This window comes from Peromyscus eremicus, chromosome X (assembly GCF_949786415.1).
Source record: "Peromyscus eremicus chromosome X, PerEre_H2_v1, whole genome shotgun sequence".
NCBI classification, from domain to species: domain Eukaryota; kingdom Metazoa; phylum Chordata; class Mammalia; order Rodentia; family Cricetidae; genus Peromyscus; species Peromyscus eremicus.
In genome coordinates this window covers 65506279-65528387 of record NC_081439.1, presented here as the reverse complement: position 1 = coordinate 65528387, position 22109 = coordinate 65506279, and the positions used below count along the sequence as shown (strand labels likewise).

Genomic DNA, 22109 nt, shown 5'->3' with positions numbered 1-22109 from the left:
AGGCTCTCCTACTACTAAACTAATGAATAACAAATGGCTTTAATTCAGATATATTTTGCAGTTCTTCAGTAGGTAGAACTGATATTTCAAAGAGTATTTTTCTCTCTAAATTGGTAACTGTTCAATAAAGCACATACTAAAAATGGCAGAAAGCCTGAGGGGAAAAAAACTTGTTTCCAACAGAGTTTTAGAGCTAGATTCTGGTTTAGAAATCTGCCTTGGGGTGTGGTATTTGATGCCAAATATTTTTCATATAACAAAACTATGAATAAAACATTGATTTTACAGTAATAAAACACACTGATTTATGTTACACAATTTAGTACCTTATATATAGGATATTACAATATGGAGGAAAAAAATAAAACCCTTAGAGACACTTGATGGTTTTGGTGAATTCTGAAGCTTTATAATGTTGTTCAAGAGATGATAAACATCACTTTAAATAACTCTATAAGACTTTTTTAACTATTATCTTACCACTTTATGTATGGCCACTTTTGCCTTTTGAATATAAGGAGATGATGAAATGATTTTATTGCTTATTGTTTGTGGAGATATAAAACATAAAATGACTATATTTCTGGAAGATCAACTTATCTGTTTTTAAATATTTTGTCATTTTTCTGGAAATGTCGAATATATTGTTCCTTTTCACTTCATACACTATCCTCAAATGAAAGAAATGTAAAAGTAAACATAGTCTGAAAGATTTCCTTTACTGAATTCCTTTAAGTTCTTAAAATAATCCCTATATAATGTACCTTTATACTTACAGTCATAAATGTATTCATGTGAAAAATCCAACCTTACTTTAGAGATATAATATATATTGTGCATGTTATTGTAAAGCCACTTGAAAGAAACTTACTGGGTAGATTGTCTGGTAAGTTTAGAAGTTTCTTCATCATATCTTTCTGCTGGTTTCACGGTAAGTCCCACTGCAGCTCCCAGAATAAATTCTTCTTCACGTCTCATGGGACATCTTTGTGCTGGTTGCAGAGTAGTTTCCTGTGCAGAACTCACAGCATGCATCCTGAAAGGACTCATCATTCTTGACCTTGCTTGTCTCTTAGTGTATCCTCTTGTAAGACTCACAGCACGTTCTCTACCACATCTCTCAGAGTATCCTCTTGCAGGACTCATGGAACGGCCCCTTGCAGGAATCATTGCATGTCCTTGAGCAGGCATCATAGAAAGATCTTTAGCAGGATTTACAGCATAACCCCTTTCAAATCTGACAGGTCGTCCTCCTTCAGGTCCCCAAGCAGATCGCTCTGCTGATCTCCAAACTGGTACCTCAGAAGATCTTCTACTAATTTCTCTCATAGGTACTGCCAAAGATCCCCCTTCACCTCTTGAAGCACTTCTGTAGCTGTCAAGCAACTGAATAAAACAAAGAGAAGAACAAAGGGTTAACTGTTCAGCTATTAAAATTCAGAGTTAAGATTCCTAAGAGTGTCTAAGTAAAAATAAAGGTTGGATTTTAAAATACTTAGATTATTTGAGTTTATTTGTACAACTTGTTTCAATTTCAACAAAGTTTGAAGAAAAAGATGAATAGCTTCGTGTACTTTTTCAGCCTGTGAAGAAATCATACAAGTTTTTAGACAGAAAACATTTATTAAGAACTTGGTAACTGTTCTGGCATGAATTTAAAAAATTTTAAATATAAAAGCAGTTATTTCACAACTTTTTGCTCAAGCATTTCAAACAACCATTTTCTTGTATACAACTTTATTTTGAAAAGAGAAACAGAGGAAAGCAAAAATCAGGATACGCACTTGAAGCAGAAAAATAATGAAGTGCTATGGAATGTTCTGTATGTCAAATATGTTGCTCTGATTGGTTAGTAAATAAAACACTGATTGGCCAGTAGCCAGGCAGGAAGGATAGGTGGGACAAACAGAGAAGAGAATTCTGGGAAGTAGAAGGCTGAGTCAGAGAGACACTGCCAGCCATGACAAGCAGGTGAAGATGCCAGTAAGCCACGAGTTACTTGGCAAGGTATAGATTTATAGAAATGGATTAGTTTAAGATATAAGAACAGTTAGCAAGAAGCCTGGCATGGCCATATGGTTTGTAAGCAATATAAGTCTCTGTGTTTACTTGGTTGGGTCTGAGCGGCTGTGGGACTGGCAGGTGAGAGAGATTTGTCCTGACTGTGGGCCAGGCAGGAAAACTCTAGCTACAAATGGTGCCCAATGAGTTGGCAAGAGTTTTCACCTACAACCTGAGAAAAGATTCTAAAACGGAGCTAAAAACAGCTTCCTAATTGTCTCTCTCAAATGAGCGGCAGCCTGCCAGTTTGAGCTACTGGTGGGTTCCTAGTGTGCACTCTCGACCTGCAGTATGGCGGGAATGAGGCCTTTGCAAGTGGCACATTAAGCTGCATGGTGGATTTAGCCTTTGCTAGTACAAAACAAAAAAACAACACAAAAAAGAGGTTTCTGGGCTACACGCTTCTTGGCTAAAAGCATAGACCCACGATAGCTCCCACAGCTGGCGGTAAACCACTGCCATGTTGGGAAGCTGAGGTGGGTGGAGCCAGCAGCCATAGCACCATTTCAGTCTTAAAAATGCTGCAGTTTAAAGCAATAGATTCACAATAAGACAGATTCAGATGTAATAGTTTACAATGTGTGTAAAATATACATAGGCTTGAAAGAGACAAAAAAGGTGATATATACAGTTATATAAACAAATACATAGTTTTAAAAAATAAAGTCTTTAAAGAGACAGTAAAATTAATATAAAAAATAAGCCACGTAAAGATGAATATTACACAGAGAATCTGGATTGTGTTGTCTTTGGGATTTTTAACTGCAGAAAAACATTTGATCGTAAAAGATGTTGACTTAAACCAATATGTATATTTTAAAGATACATTGACTTCAAAATTTGGATGGAAGGATGTGTTGCTTTGGAAAGGAGACTCTGCTTTTGTTCCCACAGAAAGCCAGAGGCTATGGATTTGTTCCAGATTAAGATACATCAGGTTTGACCAGCCAAGACCCCCTGAAAGGTCTCCGATGACACCATTGCCCAGATGATCCAACATCCAGAATGGTTTCAAGGCAACTGGCTCAGACAATACAGCCTCATGGACTATTCCATAATCCTAAAATTTTCTTTGTGTCCCCATAAGATACAGCGCCCCCCTCCAGCAGGAAGTAGTAAGAGAAGCTACGCCCAAATTCCCAAATTATATGTAATTTTACTAGGTTAAGGTTAAAACCTTCCTTTTTGAAAAAAAAAGGGGAAGTGCTGTGGGATGTTCTGTATGTCAAATATGTTGCTCTGATTGGTTAGTAAATAAAACACTGATTGGCCCGTAGCCAGGCAGGAAGGATAGGTGGGACAAGCAGAGAAGAGAATTCTGGGAAGTGGAAGGCTGAGTCAGAGAGACACTGCCAGCTGCCACCATGACAAACAGCATGTGAAGATGCCGGTAAGCCACGAGCCATGTGGCAGGGTATAGATAGATTTGTAGAAATGGATTAGTTTAAAATATAAGACAGTTAGCAAGAAGCCTGGCATGGCCATACAGTTTGTAAGCAATATAAGTCTCTGTGTTTACTTGGTTGGGTCTGAGCGGCTGTGGGACTGGCGGGTGAGAGAGATTTGTCCTGACTGTGGGCCAGGCAGGAAAACTCTAGCTACAAATGAAGCACAGGTAATTAAGAGGAAATTGACACTTTATGAGTAAACCATATATAGGTTTTGTTTTTTAAATTATGTATATAGCTTATACTTTAAAAGTAAAATTAAGTAAATGTATTTTAAAAACAAATGGTCTGAAACTGATTTCAAGTAAAACAAGCAAGGTATTTATTAGTTTATCTAATTCATAACATAACCATGCTGATACAATACATAATTTTGGTGACTATACTCTATGAAGAAAGAGAAGGATTATAATATATATTGAGTTTTATCATCTGGACTATATTGGTATTGGTATAACAACTCTGAGAGTAATGTTTACTGATGGCTATAGTTTTGCATACATTGTATGAGTAGATATGCTGACAGTTTTGTAAACTATAGTTACTATATGATAGCTGGTTAAAGAGAAACAAGTACAGAATAGACATCATAAAAAAGGCTCTTTGGTACTTACTAACTTGAATACTGTTCTGCACCAATATCATTCTGTCTTTCTATTGGAACTCCAGGTGGAATGAAGGGAGAAAGGAAAATAATGTAACGAGAAGGGATATGGTGTAGGGGATAGGAACACAGGGTAGAGGAGGAGTGTGGAGAAGGATAACTAACACTAAAGATCTTTGAAAATGCCATATATAAACCTACTACTGTGGAAGTTTCCATATATATATATATATATATATATATATATATATATATATATATATATATATATATATAAATGGAATTACCCTATACCAGGGAGGGGCATAGGTTATCAAAAACTAAAGTCCAGTGCCAGGTAATGGGTTCTCTCTTTTCAAATTGTTTGTCCATCTGGCCCATAGACCTCCTCTACCAAATGACATACTACTACATTTCTCTTGGTTACCCTTCAGAACTCATCAATACGACCTTGTTGCTAAAGACACCACACACCTGAGTCATAAGACTTGGAAAAATCTGTCCCAGATTTTCATGTCTACTAGCTATCTTTCACAGTCCTTGAAGTTTCTATGCAAGCTACTGGGTGAGAAAAGTCACAATCAGTCTTATCAAGCTATGATCCCTGTTGAGATACACCCACTGGTGCAGTAATAGTGCAAAAGTAATAGGAGTAACAGCCACTTTCTGATTGGATTTTAAAGCCCACTCCACATGATAGAGTACATTTCTGATACCATTAACTGGGTCAAAAGTCCATGGCTAGCTAGGTCATAGGCCCTAGGAAAGAACCTTGTCCTCCTATTATTCTGATAAATTATGATAAATTAACAATAAGCTCTCTTCTAAGTTCTTATCTTTATAGTCATATATTAGTGTATCTCTCATCTTTCTTGAGAAGAGCTTCTTTAGCAATAGATGATAATTAGCAGAGATCTACAGTTAAGTAACATACAAAGGATGAGAGACTATGGACTGCTCAGGCCTACATGGGATATCTATATCACACCCTCTCCCTCGAATGCTAAGGAATCATCATAGAAGAGGGGATGAAAAGACTGTAAGATTTGGAGGGAGTGTGTGCCTGGAATCAAAACAGTATTTGCAGGACATGAGAGCACAAATGCACACAGGAACTCAAGAGTAATTGGGACTGCAAGCGCACGACTTGCACAAGATTAAGCCAACCAATATCCCAACATGGACAAAGATGTAGAATAGAGACTGGTTAATATATAACCAGAACCAAGTGGCTGCTATTCAAGTGCTTTTTACCTGGTGACTCATTTAACACTCACAGATTCTCCATGAAGTAGATACTGTTATCTTCATGCTATAGGTAAGCAAAATAAAGACAGAGTGATGAACTAACTTGTTCATGGTAGCAAGTGTTAAGTGATCAAAATGGAAACCCTATCATTCTGATTCTGAAAGTCTGCATTCTCAGTACTATAAAGTGCCTTTAAAAAATGAAGTGAAAATTAGTTATTATAAGTTGTGGTGCATATCGCATTCTGAGCTGAATTATAAAGGAATAAGTTATGTACAAGATTATTTTAGCACTAATTTCTTTAGAAGTGAGTATATATACATCTCCGCATTAAACATTGTTATGAATTCCAATGAACTCAATTCCTATAAACCACTGTAAAATAAGTGCTTTAAATGTATTTGTATAGCTCTATGGCTATTTACCCATTGTTGTCAGAAATAATTAAATATTTAAGATCCTTCTCTACCATTGCCAGACAGAAACACTTAAATTAAAATGCTCCTAGATGGCAATCATTCAGTGTAGATATCAAAATTGTAGTCAGAATGTCCAGTGTATACAAGTTACAAACATATACCATTTTTAAGATGCTTTGTCGAGAAGCATTCATCATTGTATCTCAATTAAAACTATCATTCTTGCAATATATGACTAGAATTTAAATAATAAAATACATCATTTTTTAAATTGAATAAATAAAATATATTTTCAGAATATAAAATAAAAATACAGAAAATGTAATCAATGATTGATTAAAGAATGAATAATAGGTATTATTAAGGAAGTCTGTACAAATCTTCCTAATGGCCAAACATCTGTTTAAATGGAAATTCTCAGGCATATGGACACATTTAATAATATAGTCTATTAATCCCAGTTGAGCTAAATTACAGTATTGAATCTGGGAAATAAATATTAAAATACAAACAAATGAAGGCAATGTTGTTATAATGCTTCACCAAATTTTCTGTGAACTCACTGTTTCCTGTTATCTCCTACACCAGAGTTAGCTGACAAAGTGACTACGACCCTGTTCTCTATCATTATTCATTTACTGACATTCATAGTGTTTTTTTTATTTTGATGCCCTCTATTTGGTTGTTTCAGTAATAAAAGCAGTTTTCCTACAGCCTAACTGGAAGAGTCATATAAAACCATGGCAGTTGCATAAGACCCTATGGGTGATCGCACAGAATTATGTTGAAAATTCATAGTTTAATGTTAAGAATCAAGGCTGTCTAGAAAATGTGGAACACAAGGGAAGCATTCCTGATGTGTGATAGAAGTAGAGGCAAGGGCAATATTTGTGCAGAGTAGTTAAATGCTAGTATTGATATTACTGTATTTTGATTACTTCAGAATAATTATAGGAAATAATTTAAATTAATAGTAAAAATTATTTATTTTGCCTAACAACTTTTTCTTAGATGTTTTAGTCCATAGAAATTGCAACAAGGGGCCTTGAAATTTTATAAATGCTTCATTTTATAGGTGGAGAAAATAAGAAACATTGTAGTAAATAACATGTTCAATATATCAAAGCTACGTGTGGACAATACCAAAACAACAAAAAAAATAAAGTCAGCTAAATTCTCCTCCTATACCTCTCTGCATCTAGCTTCCCCATATATAAACCAATGTCATGTAGAAGACACTTGTGAATTACTTTACTGACAGTATAAGACAGAATTCAGAGATTTTTAGAAATGGCCTCATATAACTCAAGCAGACTCTGAAGTGGCTATATAGCTAAGGATGATCTTATTTTTTTCTACTTCCTAAAAGTTAGGATTACCTACACATGCTACTACATCAAGTTTTATACTGCTGAGGATTGAACTCAAGGCATTGTACATAGTAGGCAAATATTCTACCAACTGAACTAGATTTCTGAAAGATCTGTTCATCTTTATTTTATATATATTAGTGTTTTGCCTGCCTATATGTATAAACACCAGTGCATTCCTGGTGCCCATGGTGGTCAGAAGAGGTGTTTGGTTCTTTGGAATTAGAATTACTGATGGTTGTGAGCCACCATGTGAGTTCTGGGGAGTGAATCTGGGTCTTTTGCAAAAGTATTAAGTATTCTTAACCACCAAGCCATTTCTCTAGCCATCCTAAAACAGATTTTCAAAAATAATTTTTAAATGTATTTTTGTGGAGTTTGTAGTTGACAGTTTCAAACTTGGAGAGTTGCTTTGAAACAGGTTTCCTACAATGAAATTATCTATAAGAACTAACCTCTTTTAAATAATATCAAGATAAGATTTAGGACAATCAATTCTGAATTATCATAAATTACTAATTATTTGAGTTTGAAATAATGAAGACTAATCATACTGGAATTTAATTAAATAATCACTGACAAAAATAAATTGGCATCTATTATATTTTGCATATTTTTCGATGATTAAGAATTGTTCTTTGTAATTGAGTTTGCTGCAAAGTAGTTAAATTATATTTGTTTTTAAAAATTTCTAGTCTAAGCTTTATTATTTAAAACAATATATTATTAAAAATTGTCATAAATATGTGACATTTCAAATCAAGTGATAAAATATTTTCAGTGGTCCCAAATTTCATTTGTTTTAAATGAGAAACTATGTAATGTTTAGAGATGCATGTATCTATCATAAATCATAAAATAAAGATACAACATGTATGTAAAATACAAGACCTAGTAAAGTAGCTTATTTTTTGACTGGGAAACACACACACACACACACACACACACACACACACACACACACACACTAAACTTCTTAAAATCTATCACCAACTTAATCTCTTTCCTGTCAGTCTATTTGGGTGTCATATGAGCATTTATCACTTAAAAAAAAGTGCTTTTTACTGAATAAAAAATAATCATTCTTAATTATTTCTGCTGTTGTTTCAGCAATAGTTTGTAACAGAGAAATAACTGGCTTTCTATCTTCTAAAAAGAAAACATGAGCACAATGCTGTGATAATGTTTTTCAGCAGTGATAACCACAATATCAACACTGAAATAGCCAGCAATGCCAATTTTTGATCACGCTGACGTTTTTCCTGTTTGCCACTCCTGTTTTAAAGAAAATTTTTAGAAGTATTTAATTAGTAGAAGATAATCTCTAAACCTAATAAAATTGTGGTATTAAAAATAGATTTTCATAGGCTATAAAGTAATTTAGTGTAGATACCAATTCTCTAGTATGTGAATGTTTGGTTTTGTTTTAGCACATTTGTTAACTTTTAACAAGGGTTTATTCACAGAAAGAGATGTTTAGTGATTTTATACAGAACTTCCGTATAAACAGAAATGGAATCATAGTGCTGAAATTTATTATCCCCTTTGTTTACTATACACAGAAAAGCAGGTAACAATAAAAAATGAAAAACTGGGAAACATTAATTTGATGAATATGAAATTACTGTATGCATGGCATTCATTCACTCATAATAATAACACAAGCTTTGTCTCCTTTATCTTTTAGTTTAGGCTATTGATTAAATAATACTGATAATATGGTCAATATGTCTTTCATTTCAGAATTATTCACTTTTGAGACATCAAAGTGATTCTTGTGGTTACTTATTTCCATGATATTCTCCATCTCTTCCCTCAGGCTTCTGCTCAATTGTCACAGTATCAAACAGAACTTCCCTGGCCATCCTATCTAATATCAGTTTATCCTCCATTATTTTACCTTTGAATGAATATTTGTGGAACCTATAAGGAACTTTAAAATCCCTGTTTGGAAGAAACTAAGCCCACAGAATTAAAGTGCTTTTTTTTTTTTATCAAAAGTAACTCTCATTATTAGAAACAAGAACAATGACAAATACAAAAACATAAACCCATGATGAGATTAAAATCTAGACTTCTCATTTCTTTAATGACTTTTACTGTACAGACTACTATATTCTGATCTTAGAGATGAAGTTTGTGTTTGTACATCACCATAAAAACCTCATGAACACTGTCTTTAAACTGTTATCAGTGGACAGTTTCACACTTCTAACTCTAATGAGTGGGAATTTATGTGTTATTAACTGATACATCAGTGAGGACATGATAATTGCTGAAATATGGGTATACCAGAAGTCTAAATAATCACTAAGTTAAAGTGACTTTCTTAACTCTATAAAAGTCCTGTTTCTAATGTGAAGTAAAATGAAATTAGAGAGAAGCAAAAGAACATCTAGTCTAAACAGATTTTTCAAGGTTCAGTTAGTTCAAAAATATTGATGACAAACACTGGTAAATTTAGAAGCTTACCAAAAAGATAAACTGCCTTATATATGAGAATTTGATATGTATGAAAAATTTATGATGCATTGTATTTTCCAGGTGTTTGGGAGAATATAACCAACAGAGAAGTTCTCATTTACTTTGTTGAATTCTCTACAAATTTATTTTTCATTATAAATTTGAAAAACATATACAGTGTGCAATGTCTGTGAAATGTTTTGGGTTCACTTTATAGTTGACCAAAAGCAGAATACTACACATGCACACAATGGTTTTAGGTAGTGAAAATTTCATATATTTAAATTTATCCTTTGTAATGAACATGAAAAAATGAAAACATTTTTGAAAAAAATCACATCAAATCAAAAGTTAACATGTTTATTCTAGTTTTTCCAAAATTATGGTGTGTTTCCTAGTATGAAAGAATATGATAAAACAGGAGAATACTTGATCTAGACCAGGGTTCATCAGAAATAGTCTCTATGTGAGAATATTTTTACAGTGGGGTACCTGCATGAGAGTCACCTGGTTCTTGTTAACATGAATATATTTTGACCCTAAAAGACTTATTGAATAAGTATATTTGAGGAGTAGAATGGAGATCCAAATTAGATTTAAAGATCTCCTTAGAAATGTTGAATACACTAAGGCTTAGAGAAAATATTAGGTACTGTTGGTTTGTGAGTTTCCTAACATGCAGAAGGCTAGTAAAGGGAACAACAGTATGCTTGAATGAAAGTACTCATATAGAGTAATGTGGTCTTTCTTGTGGTGAACCACTGTGTACCCAAATAAAGCTTACCATGGGATCAGAGGATAGAACCAGCCACTAAATTAGACATAGAGGTCAGACAGTGGTGGCACGCACATTTAATCCTATCACACAGGAGGCATGGATCCGTCTGGATCTCTGTGAATTCAAGGCTGTACAGGGCTACATGATAAAAGCAGACCCAGACAGTAGTGACACATGCCTTTAATCCCAGAAAGTAATGCAGCATGACACAGAAATGTATATAAGGCATGAGGAAACAGGAACTTGCTCTTGAGGCTAAAGACTTCATAGAGGTAACCTAGTGGCAGGCTGTTCTGCTTCTCTAATCTTTCAGCTTTCACTCCAATATCTGGCTCTGGGTTTTTTTTTAATTATAAGACCTTTTAAGATTCATGTTACATCTGGCACCCAACATTTGTGGCACAGATTCATGAAAAAGCTGGTTGCCTGTGGCCTTGCAGGCCCCAGCTCAGTCCTAAGCTGCATGTGGCTGTAGTCTCCATCCCATGTGGGCCAAAATCCCTAACCAGCCGGATCCAGATGGCTAGATCTTTCACTTCTTCTCTCCTGGTTGGTTGTAGGCTCTCCCTGGATCCCTATCACAAGCTGCTACCACACTAGGTAGGTGCCTTGAAACCCAATTGAGCTTCTACTGTACTATGTAGTCAGCAGAGTTGGTGAGTCAACTAAGATTTCTTGAAGGGGGAAATAAGTTAAAAGAGAATTTTATTCCCACATTAAAAAATGGGAAACATTTTTACAACAGAGGGTGTTTTGTCTGTGTTTGATAACACATTAGGCAGTCTGAAAATGGAACAACTAAGTAAGAGGATAATTAATGTTGATGGGATAGAAGTAAAGTTAATTATAAATATAATTTGTTTGATAATTTTTGTTTTATCATTAAAAAAGTTGGTTAATATGAGTGCTAAAAGTTTTAGAAAAACTTGTTAAAACAGATCATGGAGAAATTCAGACCCAGACAGTGGAATTTAAAGGTGAACCATCTCAGCATTGCATTTTACAGTTAAAGAGAAACAGCCTAAGGCTTTCAAACAGCCAACCTTAATCTATCCAGTAACCATACAGGAATTGCCAAATGTTCAAGGCTGTGTATGAGCTGATTAGACTCCTGTGCAAATGTTAGATTTGAGGAGATTCAAAGAAGTTATAGTGTCATATGGTATGCATTCTCTGTTCGTGAAGCAAACATTAAACTCATGTTCAACCTGTAATAGAATTATCCATCAAGACTAAAAATATTTGGTTATGTTCCTTGTATTCCTGATTTCTCTAGGACCTTTATCATGAAGGGGCATTGGACTTTGTCAAAAGCTTTTTCAGCATCTAATGTGATGATCATGTGTTTTTTTTTTCCAGTTTGTTTATATGGTGTATTATATTGACAGTTTTTTGTATTTTGAACCATACTTGCATCTCTGGGATGAAGCCTACTTGATCATGGTGGATAATTTTTTGATGTGTTATTGGATTCAGTTTGCCAATATTTTATTGAGTAGTTTTGCATCAATGTTCATGAGGGAGATTGGTCTGTAGTTCTCTTTCTTTGTTGCATCTTTGTGTGGTTTGGGTATCAGGGTAACTGTAGCCTCATAAAGAGTTTGGTAATGTTCTTTCTGTTTCTATTGTGTGGAAAATTTGAATTGTACTGAAATTAGCTCTTCTTTGAAATTCTGGTAGAATTCTGCACTGAAACCATCTGGTCCTGGACTTTTTTGCTTGGGAGACCTTTAATGACTATTTCTATTTCCTTAGGGGTTATTGGTCTATTTAAATAGTTCATCTGGTCTTGATTTAACTTTGGTATGTGGGATCTATCCAGAAAATTGCCCATTTCTTTCAGATTTTCCAATTTTGTGGAGTACAAGTTTTTGAAGTATGACCTGATGATTCTCTGGATTTACTCATTGTCTGTTGTTTGTCTCCCTTTTCATTTCTGATTTTGTTGATTTGGATGCTCTCTCTGCATTTTAGTTAATTTGGATAAGGGCTTGTCTATCTTGTTGATTTTTTTTCAAAGAACCAACTCTTTCTTTCACTGATTCTTTGTATTGTTTTCTTTGTTTCTATTTCATTGATTTCAGCCCTCAATTTGATTTTTTCCTGGCATTGATTCCTCTTGTGTGAGTTTGCTTCTTCTTGTTCTAGAGCTTCCAGGTGTGCTGTTAAGTCACTAGTGTGAGATTTCTCCATCTTCTTTATGTAGGTATTTAGTGCTATGAATTTTCCTTTTAGCACTACTTTCATAGAGTCCCATAAGTTTGGGTATGCTAGGCCCTCTGGATAAGCGAGACAGTTGTTTAGCTTGAACTGTACAGGAGCCCCCCAGGCAGTGGAATTGGGACCTGTCACTAGTGCATGAGCCAGCTTTTTGGAGCCTAGTGCCTATAGTGAGACACTTTGCACAGCCTAGGTGCAAGGAGGGGGGCCTGGACCTGCCTCAACTGAATGTATCAGGCTTTGCTAACTCCTCATGGGAGATTTGCCTTGGAGGAGGTGGGAATGGTGGGTGGGTTGGAGGGGAAGACGGGGAGCAGGAGGAGGGAAGACAGAGAATATGTGGTTGGTATGTAAAATGAATAGAAAATCTCTTAATTAAAAAGGAGAAAAAGAAAAAAAAAGATTTGGTTACAGTGAGCTTAGAGGCTGGTCCCCAGTTACAATGAAGGACCAGGTAGAAAGATGAGGCTAAGATTATTGAACAACAATGTAGGGCTAAAGGTACGGAAATTTCCCAAGATCAACTTCTTTGAGAAGGTAATTATGCTGATATACAAAGACAATCTTTATATGATGACCACACCCTAATTTTATGCCAGATGGCAGCCTTGAAAGCTTAGGAGAGAATTGAAGAAGTAGGAAAGCAAATTGAGTTATTTACAAAAGTTATACAGGGCCCAAAAAAACCCTCACTGATTTCTTATGAAGGCTATCTTTAGCAATACATAGAGTGATACCAAATTCAGAAGCTAGACAGATAATAATCGAATGTCTGGCTTTGGAAAATGCAAATGCACAATGCAAAAGGATAATTAGGCCATTAAAGGCAAGATCAGCACCCTGAGAGGAATGGAGCCAAGATACAATTAATATTGAATATCATGACCATGATGATGCTTGGATAAAAGAGGTGATTTCAAGATGTTTGAAGAAAAATAGTAATGTCAGATATTTTAATTGCAGTAAACAAGGTCACCTAAAAAGGGACTGTAAACAGGGCATTCCTAGAAACAATGTTTTCTTCAAGGAATAAAGGCAACAGAATGTCCCTACTTCTGGATTATGCAGAAGGTGTTGTAAAGGCAAACATTGGACTAAAGAATGTAGATCAACAAATGACAGGCAAGGTTATCTTTTGCCTTTGCTATTGGGAAATTCCCTGAGGGGCCTCTCACAGGCCTCCACGACAAATTCATTTTAGTCCTTTCATGCCATCATAGAAGAAACCCCTTAGAAAGAGCAATTTAAGAACCTAATGCTTATTGTAAAAACCATACTGCTCAGGGTGATGCAACAGCTATAATAGAACAAAAAAATTCAGGAGAAACCATAAAGTGAATTTTTTGGCAAACTTATATAAATGAATAAAGCCCAAAATTAAAAATATGAATAAATAATGTTCTCATGGAGGGTCTTGTAGACACAGGTGAGGACATAACAATAATTGCACCAGAATACTGGCATCCAAATTTGCCTCTTCAGGAGGTAAATGATCAACTTTTAGTTATTCGAACATTATCTCAAGTGAAACAGATTGCAAGAAGGCTCGATTGTATAGGACCAGAAGGACAGAGAGGAAAATTAAAGCCATACGTGGCTAATATAGCCATGAATATATGGGGATATGATTTGTTACAATAATGGAATACCCAGATTAACATTCCTCACATCTCACGAACAAACCATAAATTAACATGTTTCTAGGAAAAATATTAAAAGGTATTATAAAGAACTGTCACCGACCATTCAGGTTGCACAAGAACAGGGCACAACAGCTGCTGATCTTTCAAAGACACCAACAGACATAACTTTAAAATGGTTAACAGACAATCCTGTATGGGTCCAGCAATGGCCTTTAACAACAGAGAAACTCCAGGCTTTAGAAGAGCTGGTAGAAGAGCAGTTAAATGCTCAGCATATTGAAGAATCAACCAGCCCTTGGAATTCTCCTGTATTTGTTATTAAAAAGAAATCTGGTAAATGGAGAATGGTAACAGACCTTAGAGCAATTAACAAAGTAATTCAGCCAATGGGCTCTCTACAATCTAGAATTCCTTTGCCTACTCGGTTACCTAAAAGATGTCCTCTTATAGTTATCGATTTAAAAGACTGTTTCTTTTCAATAACCTTACAAGAAAAAGACAGAGAAAAATTTGCCTTCCTGGTGCCTACTTATAATAATTCTCAGCCAGTTAAGAGATATCAATGGAGGCTTCTCCCACAGGGACTGCTGAATAGCCTCACCATGTGCCAATATTTTTTATGACAGCTGTTGGAAGTAATATGGAAACTATTTCCTAAATCTATAATTTATCATGAAATGGATGACATTTTATTAGCTGATTCAAATGTGGATACTTTAGAAACAATGTTTAAAGAAATAAAGAAAATTTGGCCTTACTGGGGATTACATATTGCTCCTGAAAAGATACAAACAGGAGATTCTATTAGTTATTTAGGATATAAAATAAGTCTACAAAAAATTAGACTCCAAAAGGTGCAAATTAGGAGAGATTGATAGGAGAGATCGATTACAGACTCTTAATGACTTCAAAGATTATTTGGAGACATTTCTAATCTACAGACCACTATTGAGGTAAAAGATGATGAACTGAATGATTTGTTCAAAACCTTAGAGGGTGACAAGGACTTAAATAGTCCAAGAAAATTATCAGCTGAAACTGAGAAAGTATTGGCTTTGATGGGCTAGAAAATTCAGGATGAACATGTGGATCCAATGCTTGATTCATTTTGGTCATTTTACCCTTGACTCATTCTCCTACAGGAATTGTAACACAGAGGGAAGATATTATAATGGAATGGATATTTCTACCAAATAAACAGAGTAAGAAATTAAAAACTTATGTTAAAAAGATCTCTGACTTGATTTTAAAAGGGAAAATTAAGACTTCATCAATTAGCAGGAACATATTCAGCAGAAATTGTAGTACTTTTAACTAATGGTGAAATTTATAAATTATGGGCAGAAAGTGAACCTTGGCAAAGAGCTTGCAGTAATTTTTTTGGGAGAGATTAACAACAAATATCCCCAAAGTGATAGAATAAACTAATTGGAGCTAATTGGAGCCTGCATTGCATTGCACAGGAACACTAATATCTAGAGCCCCTACATTTTATACAGATGCAAACAAACAAGGAAAGGCATATTACAAATTAGAAAATTTAAATAAAGTGTTTTAAAGTCCTTATAATTCTTTATGAAAATCGGAATTATATGCCACTCTGGTGGTATTAATGGATTATTCTGAACCTCTCAACATAGTTACTGACTCTCAGTATACTGAGAGAATACTTACATATTGAAAGAGCAGAATTTATATCCCTCATGAGTCAGAATTAACTTTGTTATTTATTCAGTTACAAGAAATAATCATGAATAGGAAGTATCCCTTATATATATAACTCACATCCAATCCCATACGGGACTGCCAGGCCCTCTAGCACAAGGAAATGATGAGATGAATCAACTATTGATAGGAAATGCACTGGAGGCCTCAGAGTTTTGTAAACAACAACAACAGCAGCAACAACAACAACAAAAACCAACCATCATGTCAATAGTAAGGGTTTAAAAAAGGATTTTTCCATAACCTGGCAACAAGCCAAGGAAATTATAAGGAAATGTCCTACTTGTTCTTTATACAATCAAACTCTACTATGAGCAGGATGTAACCCAAAGGGTACTCAGAGGAATGAAATCTGGCAGATGGGTGCATTTCACTTTGCAGAATTTGCAAATGTACACCACACCATTGATACCTATTCAGGATTTCAGTGGGCAACTGCTCTGTGTTCCGAAAAGGCTGACTCTGTCATCACCCATTTGCTAGAAGTTATGGCCATCATGGGTATACCTGCACAAATTAAAACTGACAATTCTTCAACATATGTCTCTGGTAAAATGAAAGCTTTTTGCTTATTACAATATAAAGCATATTGCAGGTATACCACATAGTCCTACAGGCCAAGCAGTCATAGAAAGATCAAATTAAACTCTAAAGGATATGCTAAATAAACAGAAAGAGGTAACAAAATCCCCAGAAATAGGTTACATAATTCTCTATTAACTTTGAATTTTCTCAATGCTAATGAGAAAGGAACAACAGCTGCAGAGAGACATTGGATAATAGAAAAAACTGCAGAATTAAATGAGCCTATATACTTTAAAGAAGCACTGACCTCATAATGGAAACCAGGATATGTGTTACATTGGGGATGAGGCTTAGCTTTTGCTTCTACAGAAGAAAAGCTATGGATACCATCAAAATTGATAAAGGTTCGATATGAACAAGAGAGACCTCTTAATTAGAAGAGGTGATAGTTCATCAACCAGCATGACCATCCAATTTAAACTAACTTATCCTACTAACAAATGCTTTTCACTTAGTCAGATATAACTTGCCAAAAGGTAACCTCCCCAAAGTTAGTCTTGAGGAAAGATTTTTGTTTTTGTCTTTCAGGAGAATGGAGGCTAAGTAATCTGAAGAACACTGGATAAATGAGACATCTGAAGAAAAAAGACACATCATCCAGAAAAAAATGTCCCAATAAAAAGAGTAAATTGGCCTATTGGTATATCAAATACCTAACAGGATAAAATTTCATAAGTCTTCCTAAATGTTTGTGTCTGCTCTTCTCTACAGACATATAATGCAAATGGTCTTTATGTAGTCCCAGTTCAATTAAAATTTAAGCTGGCTTTGGAGTTGGAGTGTGGCTCTCTCCTTGTCTAAATCCAGCATGCCTGTTAAGAGAAAATGCAAAATCTCTGTATCATGTCAGAAGAGTCACCTGATATGGGACAGAAGAAAAACCAAAATTAAGCAACTATTCTATTTGCTATTAATCTTATAATTCTTTGGTTTTATTTTGACTCTAAAACTTTTCTTAATGTATAAATTTTATATCAACATTTATAAGATTTATATATATTTAAGCTTTTGTCATTATGTTAATAGTCATGTAGAGTACTAATTCTAGAAAAAAGGCTTCATCTAGCTTCCTGTCATGATTTTGGGTTTGAGTCTCTATCAGTTTTCTGCAGGGAACCATGACCACGTCTAACAGTGACTTTGAAGTCTCCAAAATGATGATTGGTCCCCACATCAGAACGATCATAGTACCAAGCTGACAAATACTACCCAAAGGTCGGCTTTGGACTCCAAACTGCTCAGGACAATCTTGAGATGGCTAGCTGAGATGATCCAGCCTTGCAGACTACTCGAGCAAGGACTTGAGACAAGTCCTGCTTTTTCCCATTATGCAGAGACTGGACAACAAATGATACAGCTACCTCTCCCAGGACTTGACAATTAACCACAAAATTTTTCTTTTCAAGATCCCCTAAAGATGCTGTTGTCCCCAGACAGCAGGAAATAATTTTAAGAACATGAAGCCCACATTCCCAAGGGGTGGGGTGGGTGGTTTTTGGTCATTCAATGGGTCATGGATAATTGTCATTGTTTAGGATGGTTTGTTACAAGTTAATTGTTAATGGATAGGAAAAAAGCTAAACAAAGGAAATTAGAATCAGGGTTCTTGAATAAAAACAAAAGAAAAAAGGGGATATAGATAAAATGCAGATTATTGAATCATAGATAAAATGCAGATTACTGAATCTACTCTGAAAAAAAGTTATAGAAAAGATAGGATAAGTGGTAGATTATTGAATCTATGATAAAAGGAAAAAATGGAGGATATAGATATAAGTTAAAAAGGTAGATTACTGAATACTTTTAGAAACCAACTACTAGTTTTAATTATTTTACATTGAATTTTTGTATATTATATACAAATTATGTATATTGATACAAATTTGAGATTGATTTTGTTAGAAAATACTGTATATATTTCTGATCTTGTTCAAGGTATTGTACCTATACAGTTCAATTAACAATGTAATGTACATTGCTAGTCCTTGAAAGTTATTATTACCAACTAATTAGGATATAAGAAATGCAAGTTAATAGTCATTACAATCAAACTTGTAATCATATTAGATGTTTTCAAGGTTAAACAGAAATATATTTTAGAAAGACAGATAATGTTCAAACACTTCAGAGATGTATAGAATATGACATTTAAGATGATTTAATAACATTTTTTCTTTTTTTATAAATATGAGACATGTCTGCTCCTAGCAGCACCAATATACTTCAGAGAAAATGCTGGGCATTGAAGTAACTCCATATGGAGTTTACTTTCTTTGTGGCAAATGTTAGCCACTGGGCAAGAAAGTACCCTTACATCAACTGCTGATACTATGCTGTCCAAAATGAACAAGCAGGACACAAAAGAAAGGACTGCTGCATTTTGCCAAGACAAAGTAAAATAGCCCTTCAGAAAATCCTGCTTCACTGAAAAATCTGTCAGGTATGCTAGGTCTGTAGGCTGAAGATGGATGGACCAACATTGCAGAGGAACCTTGTGTGACTGTCCAGGCAACCAGCAGTTTCTGTCATTTATCACATTTTTTTGGGAGTTGCTTTTTTGCACTTCCTGCTTATTCAGTTAATATTATTTCCCTCTCAGGTCTCTGAGGGAGTTGAAGATTAGATAGTTATAGTTGTGGTTTTCCTTGTTAACAAATTCTTAAAAGAAACTTATTCAAGAGATGTAACGTGTATAAGTTTGAAAGACACCAAAAGATAGTTTTGGGTTGGTAATGCAAATTAGGATAGAAGGTGAACTAGATATAATCCTTCAGATTCACAAATATAGAATAGATAATGGGGTATTTTTTTCTGAATTTATAAATGCAAATGGACTAGACATTGTTGATGTATTTATTGCCTGTATATATTGTATATACTTATTGTATATAGTTTTTCTTATATTAGTTATAACCTTTTATTATTTTAGACAAAAAAGGGGAAATGTGGTGATATATTGCATACCCCAATAAAACTTACCTGGGGACCAGAGGACAGAGCCAGCCACTAAATTAGACATAGAGGTCAGACAATAGTGGCACGCACCTTTAATCCTATGACTTGGGAGGCAGAGATCCATCTGGATCTCTGTGAGTTCAAGGCCATACTGGACTACATGAGAGAAACAGAACCAGACAGCGGTGACACAAGCCTTTAGTCCCAGGAAGTAATATGGCAGGGCACAGAAAGGTACATAAGGTGTGTGTGAAGAAACAGGAACTTGCTCTCTTGAGGCTGAAGATTTCATAGAGGCAACCTAGTGGCTGGCTGTTCTGCTTCTCTGATCTTTCAGTATTCACCCCAATATCTGGCTTTCTGTTTTTTATTATAAGACCTTATAAGATTCATGTTATACTTTCTCTAGAATCAACAGCTTGAAAATTGTGTAAGTAGTAAAATTTGTCTGAGTTTCAATTCCCTTAAATGTTAATGTAAAAATATTAGCTAATTTCCAGAATTATAGAAACAAAATAATTTTTCAATGAAATTCATAATTTGTTCTGAATAGTAAACAATTTTTAAAAATCAATGCATATTATTAGTGGTAATAACAAACCAATACATACTCACATAAATATAGTATTGGGAATTCTGGAATCTCATTATAATATCTTTATATTTTTTCTTTGTAGAAAAGAAAAAAAATGTGATCCATTTCAACATACTAGGAACTAAAGTCTTGTAAGGATGCTTCAAAATGTTTAACATGGGATTCCAGTAATCATGAGTGTAAAATATAAAATTGAATTAAGAATTGTTCCATTTACTTAACTTTAAATTCTCATATAATACAGTCAACACAAAACTATAGCTGGCATCTATTTTCATCTTTATATTTATCTTGAAGTTATCAAAATCATTCATTAAAAATTGAAGTGTATTCATTCACTCAGGTTCACTCTTACTCCATAACTGATGAAGCACTCTTATTTGAAGAACTAGTCCTGCCTGTGATAATCATAATTAGCTGAGATCAAGGCTTTAAAAGAATAAAAGTTGGTAGAAGACAAGATACTTGGGGAAAAAATGGGACAAGATAGGTCACTCTTACCTAATGATCTCTGTTACATTTTGTGAAAAAAACTTGAGTATTTCATTTGACATGTTAGAATTTATTTCTAAAACACAAAGGGGGCATCCACTAAAAAGGAACTACCCTTATAAACAAAGTTGATGCTAATACACAGAAGTTTTTAGTGAGGATATAGTAGCAAAGTGTAAGACAGTGATTTCCTAACAAAATACTTGTGTATAGAAAGTGCTCCCATACCTTAATAACTTGCAAAATGCACTTAACATCTCTTCCCATACCAATAAAAATTCCCTTAAGCATTCAGGAGGGTGGAACCCAGCAGGGAATTAGCATAGGGAGGACATCAAGGTCAAGGTCAGCAAGCAAGGCAACAGTTACCCAAAACGGGGGCCAGGGCCCTACAGGTCCCCTCTTTTACTAAATAATGAACTTCTGATTTAGGTTGCATGGGACATCAGCAGGTCACCTTACCCATCATGGAGACACCTGCCCAGGCCACACAGGCGCTCTGTCTTAGGTTGGTGAGCGCCCCCCAGGCATTACCCGTCTCTGAATACTCATTATCATACAGGCTCAATCGTGTGTGAGCTTGCAGAGTTAACTGCTGCTAGAATCTCAAAGTGGCGCTAGGCTTGCAATCTGTGTGTTCAACCCTCCTGAATGCTTAAGGGAAGTTCCTCGTCTGTGTATCCTGCATATTGGGCATTAACAGCTTAGATGCAAGATTGTAAAACATCGGTAGCGAACTTCTGCCCTCTGGGGTTCTCCCATTGTGCTGTAAGCCTGTGTTTAAGACCTCCTCCCTCCTTCAATAAACGGCATTCGGCATACAAAAAAAAGTAAGGCAAATGTTCCTATTATTTCATGGAGATTGTTTAAGTAATATCTCTGAGGATAACAGCAACAGAGGTTTGTGAATGATGATTTCACATCTGTAGATATTTTTTAAGAGTTTTTTTTGGATTGGATGGTTGTTGTGGAATACTATTTTATCTAGGCAAAGATGGGTTACATTTGTTTATGCTGCAGAACATTACTTTAACTATGTAAAAGTGTGCTACATTTGTTTATGCTGTGTTTGTTTGTTTAATGATATAAGAATGCGTGTTTAATTATGTAAATATGTATTGCATCTCTTTCACCTCAACTGCCTAAGACACCTCATTAGACTAATAAAAATCTGAATGGCCAATAGCTAGTCAGAAGAGAGATAGTGAGGTGGCAGGCAGAGAGAATAAACTGGAGATATCTAGGTTTGAGAGAAGGAAGAAGGAGAAAAGAAGAGGATAGAATGAGGGAGATGCCTGGGGCCAGCCAGGCAGTCGCCAGCCAGCAGACTTGAGAAGTAGTGAAAGTAAGATATACAGAAAAAAGAAAAAAAAAGCCTCAGGGCAAAAGTTAGATAAAGAGAAACAGGTTAATTTAAGTTAAAAGAGCTAGCTAGAAATGAGCCTAAGCTAGGCCGAGCACTCAAAATGAATAATAAGACTCTGTGTCATGATTTTGAAGCT

General features: G+C 35.0%; 1 protein-coding gene across 2 annotated transcripts in view; it reads right to left on the bottom strand.

Moving 5' to 3' along the window:
* LOC131899055 (uncharacterized) overlaps nt 1-22109 on the bottom strand; it is a 372739-nt gene that overhangs the window by 83468 nt on the left and 267162 nt on the right. For both annotated transcript variants that reach the window (XM_059250423.1, XM_059250424.1), the window contains exons 13-14: nt 1336-1386; nt 872-1275 (exon numbers count right to left, since the gene is read on the bottom strand). In XM_059250423.1, the coding sequence (XP_059106406.1) occupies nt 872-1275; nt 1336-1386 (455 nt within the window). The remainder of the gene's footprint in view (nt 1-871; nt 1276-1335; nt 1387-22109) is intronic.